The 10395-nt window shown below is 47.2% G+C and overlaps 1 protein-coding gene across 1 annotated transcript in view; it reads right to left on the reverse strand.

The window, feature by feature from the left end:
• Btbd11 (BTB domain containing 11) overlaps positions 1–10395 on the reverse strand; it is a 278823-nt gene that overhangs the window by 31062 nt on the left and 237366 nt on the right. Inside the window, exons 5-7 of the mRNA XM_021204847.1 lie at positions 4304–4469; positions 2102–2191; positions 100–201 (exon numbers count right to left, since the gene is read on the reverse strand). Of these exons, the coding sequence (XP_021060506.1) occupies positions 100–201; positions 2102–2191; positions 4304–4469 (358 nt within the window). The remainder of the gene's footprint in view (positions 1–99; positions 202–2101; positions 2192–4303; positions 4470–10395) is intronic.

Genomic DNA, 10395 nt, shown 5'->3' on the forward strand with positions numbered 1-10395 from the left:
CACTCGGAGATATGCATGCTGGGAGAGAATTAGATTCCCCTCATGGAGGAGGTTACAGTTAACGGTCAGATGTGGATTAGGGAAATACGTTGTTAATACCTGAACTACAGGAATATGTCCATGCAACACAGCAAAAGTCAGAGCCGTCCAATGGCGGGTCTCGGGGTGGACGGATGGATATTTATGAGGAGTACTGACAACCTATAAACAAATTGAAGTTATTTTCAAGATGTGACCTTCACAATATTTAGGCTTGCAGAATCTAGCCTATCTGTAGCCAGGCACACAGGCTAGGAAGGTACCAAAAAGATGTCCTAGCGGGTGTCTTGGGAGATGTGGTGGCTGGAGGTAGTGATTTCCCCGGTTGGAGGCCCCAGGCAACCTTTTGCTAGAACTGGGAGCTGGTCTTGTTTGTTTGTTAGGAGAGATGTCGAAGCAGCTCTTTGAAAGCAGCCCATGAGAGGACTGTGTTTAGGGGACATTATCCACGGGGGCTGGAGAAGGTTTTTGAGACTGTGTTCTATGCCTTTTCTTTCCCTCCTGAAAGATTATCCGCATACACGGATTCTTTGGAAACGTGGTTCAGTGAGCCAGCTTCTGTCTGTCTCTTTCCCTCTTTCTGCTTAAGGAAGGGGGTGGTTCTGAGAGCTACAGGAAGTGATGTAGCTTGAAATGTCACTACCACTCTGTCCACACTTCACTCAAAGAGGGCAGCTAATCCCATGAGGGACGACTTCATGCTTTCACAGCAGAGAAGACAGTCAAGACAGTCATTCATTCGAGTGTGGATATCCCTGCCATTTTGCTCACAGGTCATCTCTGGCTTTGTGGTTGACAAGGGCCCTCATGTAACTGAAAGCACAGGCCCTGAACATACCATGAAAAATAATGAGAGATGGGGTTTCAGGATGGAGGGAGGTCTTGGAGCATATACCAAGCTGGGGTGTAATAGGGAAGCCGAAAACTGGGACTTGTGATATTAGCACCAGCACGGGGTGTTCTCTGGGGCCTGTAACCTTGGCCAGAGTGTCCTTACAGCACACAAAGGCACTGAGTAAAACACATGGGAGGGCTGGAGAGGAGGACCAAAGACCATGTCTGCAGCTGAGGACCTTGAAGGGGTCTGTGAGGTCTAGTGACCTATAATGGGGAAGACAGTCCTGATATAACTCAGAACTGGTGAGATCCAAAATGGGTTTGAATTTAGAGCTGCGTTTACTGTCTGTGTTCCTCAGATAAATATAAAACTCACCAACAATTAAAAAAAAAAAAAAAAAAAAAACACGGGTGACACTGCCAGGGCATCTAATTTTGAAGCTAAAAGGTTTCCGGCAGTTGATTGGTGGCTGCAGCATGCCAACCTCCCTGGCGTCTGCAACTGCCAAGTGCTGTCTAAGCAGGCCTTCCAAAGAAGAAAAAAGCAAGATTCTACTTAGTTTGAGCCTTGGAGGGGTCTGGAGCAACTACTATGAATGACACCCCTGACCTCGGCGAGATGCCTCGGCTCGGTATTGATTCCTCCCAATCATGCATGCATCATCGGGGACCCTCTTCCATCTCATGAGTCACCCCCCTTCTCAGGCTTCAAAGCAGGTGGTAGCTTCAGAACTTAGAACCTAAGCCTGTCTTGGTTCTAAAGCCTGCAGGGAGGGGCGCTTCAATCCCCAGCCTAGTGTACTACGTCCAGTCGAGGCAGGCAGCCTTGAGACAGCTCTGTCAACAAAGTGACCCTGTGGGTCTGCCGGGGAGGACAGGAGATGGCACGGGGTGGAGGGGAGAGGGTGGTCAGCCCAGCATGTGTCAGGCATCAGGAAAGGGCTAGAATGTGGGAGTTTTCTGTCCCATCCTAGAAAGGATGAGTCAGGAGCTAGGAGCTGCTCGGTCCACACAAGCCAGAGGTCCCCAGAGCTACAGCGATTTCCTTAAATGAAGCTCACACAGGGACTTTGCGTAGCTACTTGGGACTTTGGCTAGGGCCTCAGAGAGGTCACCATCTTCCAGGTGGTTTCACCAGGGCCACAGCCACTGGGAGGATGAGATGTGAGGTGACTGGGAAGGGAAAGCATGGGCTGGCAGGGCCTGCAGCCCTCCGCACCCTCACCTCCACATTCAGGTCAGCTCCGGCATCCAGCAGCATCTGCACCATTGCCTCGTCCCCACGGACGCAGGCGTACATCAAGGGGGTCATGCCCTGCGGTGGTTAAAAACCAGAGACGGAGACGTTTACAAGGTGGCTGTGGTCAGTCGACAAACACATGGAGCGTCTTATTGGACCTAGGCTCTGGCGGGACAAGAGAGTCAGCGTGGAGCCCTGTCACACACAGGGTCACAACCTTCCACATTACAGTGGAGGAGTGAAGGGAGGTGAACATCACCTTTCAGCACTGATCGTGGCTTAAGCTGGAGGGTTTTCACGGTACAACAGACCTATGTGTGTCTTTACAACAAGTGGCTGATTGGAATGTGGTTGGGTTGGGGCTCACAGGAATTTTCTGGATTCTGTAACATCAACCCTAAAGTATTTAATTATGATGAATACAGTGTCTTTGATATTTGTCTCCTTCGTAGCATGACAAGGTGTCCTTGCTGCTCCGTATAAGCCTTGGGTCAGTCAAAGGTCACTGGATATTCCTGTGGTCACCTTCACTGACATCTGCTCTGATATCACTTTATACAAGCCAAGGCAACTGAGGCAGAATGGCCTTCAGGAAAACCTTCCCTGCTCTGACTCCTGCTTATCACAAACTGAGCATTACAGCCAATAGGAGGAAGGGGTGGGGCTCTCCATCCAAAGGGTTGCGAAGGCAGTTATTTGGGAAGATGTTCATGCTACAGCCTTGTCTCACACTCTACACCAATATAGCATGTAATTTTTTTTTACTAGAGATAGTCAGAAAGAATTAAAATTGTAAGTGATGCCAAGTTGGTTTCTGCCTTTGTCTCTAGGCATAAACGTGAGGAAGCACATCATACATGAGAAGTGCTCTAGCATTGTACATTGCTGTGGAACTGAAAACGTTATAGGCAAAATTCCAACACCAACGACAAACTGAGATGCATTTGTTCCATTAAAGGACTTCGTGCCCTGATATAGGAAGAATTCCTCTAAGTAAACAAGAAAACAGTAAAAATGCTGATAAAAAGCAGACAAAAGGAAAGTGGATTAGCAGGGAATACATATATAACTAGAGGTGTGCAAGACTAGTCAGACTCCTAGGGGAAGTGGGGGAGGGCAGTACAGAAGACTGAGAATTCAGGAAAGGCTGGTGCATTTGAGGCACTTCTGTTTTAAAGAAAAATTTCCCCAAGGAAATAGAGATTGGAACAAAGATTTGTGTAAGTATGTTCATCTCAGCACTAGTCACGAACACTTTAAATATACGACGTGGGAAGGATGGTTAATAAAACAAACAGTAATCACTTTATAGAGATACTAAAAGCGACTTACAAAAGAATATTCATTAACATGGTAAGGTGTCTGGAATATAAAATACTGAAAAAATAAAACAGATAAATAAGTCCCTGGTTTTAAACATACAAGATACATATGATTGTGTACTGAAGATCCCTGATCCTGTCCGAGAAAGTGATTAGTTGTCATTAAACAGTCCCTTCTATCCCCTTTGTGGGAACTCTTTGCAAGAGCTGCCTGTGGGAGAAACAGCCCCATCTGTCCCTTGTAACCCCACTCAGGGTTCACACTGAGAACAACGAACAACGGCTGTCCGTTTGCACAGTCTACGACACCACCAAATCCCCAAAGTCCCCTCTATGACTTGTGGTTGCCTCTCATGGTACCAGTTTCAGGATCTGGTTGGTGCTGCCGTGTCTGGATGATGCTCGAGGGTCCCCAGACTGACTTTGGTGTCTTTAAACACACCCACCCTAAGAGCACAGTGCGCATGGCCTAGATCTGTCTGGAGCCAACAGCAGACTGGCAGAGAAAAGATTTAACATGCCAGTAAAGAGACTTGAAGGTTGCAGAGTCCTAAATACAAAGGATGGTCAGCCTGGGGGCGTTATTTCCTTTCTGGAACAGGTCTGGTTTTCATTCCTTTTTAAATTTCAGCTGCAACAATCATGTGAGATTTCCATAAAGATGGACAAGTGTATTTTTAGAAAATTAAAACAAAAACAAAAGAAAAGGAAACACCCCCCCCCCCAAGCACTAAAAAAGAGAGAGAGAAAGAAACCGGGTGAGGGGCATTAATTTTATTTTAATCGATCAGCAGAGGGAGCCTGTGTCCCGTCAGCTGCTCGCGCCCAGGCTAAGCACCGGAGGAGATGAGGTCCAAGCAGATACCTGTTCGCTCATGGTGTTGATTCCATCCGGCCCCAGCAAAGACACTGCCTGCTTCACCAGGTCGGTCCGTCCACAGTTCAGCATCCGGAAGCCCAAGTCCTGCTTGAACTTGGCTTCGATGGCCACGGCATCCAGCTTCCGAGAAGCACAAAAGCAGTCGTCCGCCCTGAGGGTTGGGGAGGGAGAGATGATCACGTGGGTTCAGCCGCTTTTCTCCGGGATCTGGTCCCTGAGATCAAACGTCCTAGCAAGCCCCACCGAGTTCCTGAGTTCCTCGCGGGCTTTTCGTAGGTTTTGCCTTTTCTAGGTTCCCATTTAAAAGAACTGCCTCAGCCTGTCAGGGGTGGAGCACTCTTTACTCCCAGCACTCGGGAGGCAGAGGCTGGTGGGTCTCTGAGTTCGCGGTCAGCCTGGTCTATAATGTGAGTTCCAAGGACAGCTAGGACTACACAGAGAAACCCTGTTTCAAAAAATCCAACCAAACAACTCCTGTCTCACTCCCCGTCCCCAGTCCCCACCCTCCCTCACTCCACCAGTTTCTGGCGGCTCTAAATCCTGTCTTTACTGAGCTTGGGTGTGGTCCCTCATTGTGCCAGCAGAATCCTCAGCTAAGAATCAATTCATTATACAAATATTTAGGTAATTTTTATTTATTTTATAGGTTAGGTTCTCTGCTAAACGTTTTATGTGAGTTGATACATTCGGTTCCCACACAATAGAAGGCATAATTCCTGTGAGGGATGGTCCAAAAAAACAGGAATGAGGAATCTTTCTGAGGCCACCCCATCTATAAGTGACAGCTTGGATTTGAACCAGAGTAGCATGTGTGGAGAACCAGTGTTCGGATCTTCTGTGCCACTCTAGCTCCCAAGCGCAGAACCTACTGCTTGTTTGTTCACTTGACCGAGCCCTCATGCTTGGCTGTGGACTTCTGAGCAGGCATTTGCCTGGGTCCATTCCAGTGACAGAGGAGACAGGAGGCATTAAGAAAGGAGAGTGGGGCTGGTGAGATGGCTCAGTGGGTAAGAGCACCCGACTGCTCTTCCAAAGGTCCGGAGTTCAAATCCCAGCAACCACATGGTGGCTCATAACCATTCGTAACAAGATCTGACGTCCTCTTCTGGTGAGTCTGAAGACAGCTACAGTGTACTTACATATAATAAATAAATAAATCTAAAAAAAAAAAAAAGAAAGGAGAGTGGACGGAGCTCAGGATGGAGTCTCTCCTTTCAAAATAGAACAAGCCGGAGAACTTGCTAGATGAAATGAGAGATGGCAAGGTGCTTCAGCAAGCCACTTTAGGGAGAAAGAGGCTAGGCCAGGAAACAGGGGAGGAAACCAATGAGAGAGGGTGATGCAGGCTTCATGTTGAAAGGATGTTAGTACCTTCTCCCAGTCCCTGTGAACTGGTCAAGCAACTGTGTGTTCATTGAGTGCCTGTTAGGGTCATGTCAGCATCCCTCCGCTGGAAGCCCACAGTCTGGTAGAAGACAAGCATGGGCCATATTCCCATGTATCTAATACAAATATTGAGGATTCGGAGGCTCTATCTCTGAGAAAAAAAAATGTTACGAAACTATAAGCCCCTCTGCACCACACCCAGCCTAGGGGAGCCTAAGCTTCCTAGGAAGGTGGCCCCTGAGCTGTGGTGGTAGCTATGGGGAGAGGAACGGCAGAAGACAAGAGCACTCTGTGCAAAGCCAGCAGGGGCAAGGGTCCAGGTGAGACATGGCAGGCAGGCTGTGTGAGGCTATACAGAGCCCAGTGTTTCTAGGGCACTAACTTCTGGGCAATGTGTGCCAGTAGCTGAGGGAGGAAGGACAAGACCACAGAGACCCTTCAGCTACACAGCTGCCTGTGTGGTGGGAGAGGATGGAGGGACCCCAGGGCCTGGCTTTAAACATGGCATTGACATCCTAGGCACTGAATGGAGCTGTGCCTTATGGCTTCTCAGTCCAGTACACGTGGGCTTTGAACTTGTCAAGCATTGCCAGATTAGGTAAATATAAATGCTAGATCAAAGGTGCATGGGACATCTTTATACCAAAGCTTTATCCATTGTTTATCGAAGATGGAAATTTAACTGGGTTTTCTCTTTTATCTTTTGAAGACGGGCAGAGCTAAACATGTTGAGAAACTCAGGATCCTTCACCTTTAGTGTGGTGGCCAACTTCATCCTAAGGGCTAATGGTCCCCAAAACTGCCCAAGGAAGCTTTGTGACATCAGGATAACAAGGCAAGACCCCAGAACACAGATCACAGAGGCCTCCAGGGGGAGTAAGTGTGAATCTATGCATGTTATTCTAAAGTACAGGATCGTGTATGTGTGTAAATCTCTGGGAGTCATCAGACTTGATTCACTGCATAAACAACCTTTCTTCTGCTAGATGCTAGCAATGTTGGAAAAGGCTTCTTTGTGGAATCGTTTAGTTCCCATCCCGGGGAAAGGATGTGAGCACTGGAGGAGGGTCAGGGAGTGTGGGAGATTGATTTTGTGGCAAGAAATGGCTGTTACACTCCTGTACTCGTAGTAGCTGTGATTATTGGTTCAAGATCTGTACAACCTTGGACCTGTCAACACTTCACATGGGATGGGGGTAGGGTTTTGGGAGGATCCACCACTCCCTGAGGGTGAATATGTAATTAACGGTTTCTGGTTGGGGACTGGGGGGAGAAAGTTTCTTCAGCTATTGGTAATGTGGCCTCGCTCCTGTAAACAACTCTAATAAGACTCACTGGGTCATTAAAAACAAAACAAACACCATGGAAACAGAGGAGGGATTGTTTGGAAAGAGGGAGGGGCTCAGCAGTGGCGGGGGTGGGGCAGAAAGAGTGACAGAGTTGGGGATGTGATCAAAATATATAATTCATAAATATGGAAAATGTCATGATGAAGTCCAGTGTGTATAACTGATATCCACCAATAACAACGTTTGAAAAAGGAATTCCCATCTAGGGATAGAGATGTGAGTGATCACGGTCACAGGAAAACCCACTGACTCGTTTCCTCTTGCTTGTCCGTCTCTACCCGCCGTAGTCAGATAAGTGGGTTTTCCCCTCCCCTTCAATCAGGCTGCACGCCGAGTGCTTGGACCAGCATGGCCAGTGCCCACCACCTTGGACACCATGCCAAGGAGCTCTGGATGAGGGAGGTAGACGCTGGGTTCACAGAACTCACAAGCTTGTAAACAAATAATTCTAAGAACATTACAAGTGTTTACCAGCTCCTGAGGTCCTTGATTTTAATTAGGAGACAAATGGCAAGAAAATTACTGCAGCTAAAATGATGATAATTGTTATTACAGGAAGCTGACGTTCACGGAATACCTACTGTGGAGTTCTAAGCTCTCATCGCAGTGAGCCCAGGAGCTATGTGCTATGGGCAACCTACGCCAACAATGAGGAAACTGAGGCAAAGGGATTACCAGAGACACAGGTGCTAAGGGGCAAGCTGGCATGTGTCAGAAGTGATCTAGCCTCCACCTGTTGGGGGTCAGAGGTCTTGGAACACACCCTTCTGTTCTGTCCATACATGTGGCTCCTACTGGAGCTAGACTGTTGGCTATCTCTTGGACCCCGAAAGTCAGCGTTTCCGGACTGGAACTCTGTGAAAAACCTCGGTCCCCACCCTCTAAACTGCTCCTGGTTGTCTCACCTCAGCCGGTTGACATCGCTGCTCAGGCAGGTGCTGGAACCAGAATCAGGTCTCACACCCATATCCATCCCAATAGCTGCTATTTTGCACCTGAATCCGGAGTCTATCCCCTTTTCTCCACCCTCCATGGTCCTGGGTCCTAGCACAGATCTCTCTCTGGGTGGAATGCTGCAGGGGTCTAATAATCTTGATGTCATTCTCCCTGTCCCATGTCATCTATCACATAGACTCAGAATGTCAGCATAGACAGGTCCTGGCAGGTCCCAGCAGGTCTCGGCTTAGAGTCTTCCAGTATACTGAGGATAATTTTGGCTCTTGGCACAGAGCCTCCTGCAGGGCCTAGCTAGGCCCGCTGCCCACATTTCTTTCCTCCTTCTACATCCATAAATTTGCTCCTTTTCTGTCCTTTCCACACGCCAAGGTCTTTCCTGCCCCAAGGGCTGTGTCTCTAAAGTTCCTTTCCCTCAGAAAGCCTCCCTTGGGTGTCTTTGCAGGGCGGGCTCCTCCTTGTCCTTCAAGGGTAAGCTTGATCATAGACAAGAAGGCCTGTGACCACATCACCCATGCAAAAGTCTCCACGCCATGTCCTGGCCAGTTCCCGTAGTAGCACCTTCACAGTTAGTGATTAGCTTTCCTAAAAAAAAAAATCATTTAATTATTACCCACTCCCCTTGTGTGTGTGTGTGTCTGTGTGTGGCTGCACACACACACATGTAAGGTCAGAGAGTAACTGTGGGGATGAGTTTTCTTCTTCCACTATACGGGGCCCAGATCCAATCTAGGTCGTCAACCTTCACAGCAAGTGAAAGCCTCTCCTGCTGAGTCATGTTGCCAGCCCCCAGTTAAATTTTTTTATTTGTTTTATTTTTTTCCCCTACCAGCATGTCTAAGTCCAGGAACAGGAGCACGACCATCTTGTTCTCTGCTAATAGGCAAAGCAGAGTTGGATGCAAATAGCAAATCTGATAGGGGAGGGATGGGTGAGCTCCTGCACTCTTCCTTTAAACATTAGTACTTAACCTCAACTGACTGCTAGAAGGTATACATATACATGTTTGATGTGTAACATGATACTTGGGAATGTGCGCATGGTAGACTAGGCAATAAATGTGTTCCCTTACACGCCTTGCCTGTCTGTGGTGAGAGCAGTTCAGATCTATTTTTTTTTTCCTTCTTCATACAGTCTAGACAAGCCATCTACCAACCGAGCTATGTCTGCAGCTCCCAATCTTCTTGCTTTGCAATTTTCAAGTATGTAACACCTGGTTATAAATTATATTTCCAATGTTTTATAGCAAATGTTCTGCATTTATTTCCTGCTGTCTCCTTGAAAACTTGTATCCTTGGATTCACACATCTCTCCTGACCCATCATATGCTCAGGGTCTGCTCACCACACTCCTGTCTGCTTCTCTGGGAACCATATATGTTCATTGTCTGTAAGCACACTCCTGTCTGCTTCTCTGGGAACCACACATGCTCAGGGTCTGCTCACCACACTCCTTTCTGCTTCTCTGAGAACGACTTTTCAGATTGCACAAGTGAGATCATACATCATCTATTTGTCTTCTCATGTCTGGCTTATCTCAGTTAACACAATGCCTTCCAGCTCCATTTATGTTGTGAAGACCCAATTTCCTTTTGGAAGCCTAACTAGTATTCTGTTTCACACACACACACACACACACACACACACACACACACACACCCCACATTTCCACATTTCAACAACTAGGTTGACTCCATTTCCCTCTCTTTGTTTCTTTCTTTTTTCTCAATAATTTATTTATTTATATTCACTTCATATCTAATCGTAGCTTCCTCTCTACTCTCCTCCCAACCCTTTCTTTTTCTTTCTTTTTAGAAACATTTTATTTTTTTTTTATTTTATGTGCATTGGTGTTTTGCCGGTATGTATATCTGTGCGAGTGTCAGATCTTGGAATTGCAGACAGTTGTGATCTTCCATGTGGGTGCTGGGAATTGAACCTCTGTCCTCTGGAAGAGCAGCCAGTCCTCTTAACTGCTGAGCCATCTCTCCAGCCCCCTCTCTCCTTTTCTCTCTCCCCCCCCCCTTTTGACTCAATTTCTTTGTTGTTGCAATTGATGCATCAACTTAACATAGTGAACTATCTGATTAGTAACTTCCTTCACCTATCCAATAGTAAGACTGCTGAACTCTATGGTAATTCTACTTTAAAAATCTTTGAGGAATGGTGTGGTTCGTAAAGGAACGTCCCCATAGACTCATGTTTGAATGCTTGGTCCATGGGAAGTGGAACTATTAGGAGGTATGGCCTTATTGCAGAAGGTGTGGCCTCGTTAGAGGAAGTGTGTCTCTGTGGAGGCGGGACTTGGAGGTGACGTGTGTGTGTGTGTGTGTGTGTGTGTGTGTGTGTGTGTGTGTGTGTGTGTGTGTGTGTGTGTGTGTGTGTGTGT

The sequence above is a fragment of the Mus pahari genome, chromosome 9 (genome assembly GCF_900095145.1).
Source record: "Mus pahari chromosome 9, PAHARI_EIJ_v1.1, whole genome shotgun sequence".
In the NCBI taxonomy this organism is placed as follows: domain Eukaryota; kingdom Metazoa; phylum Chordata; class Mammalia; order Rodentia; family Muridae; genus Mus; species Mus pahari.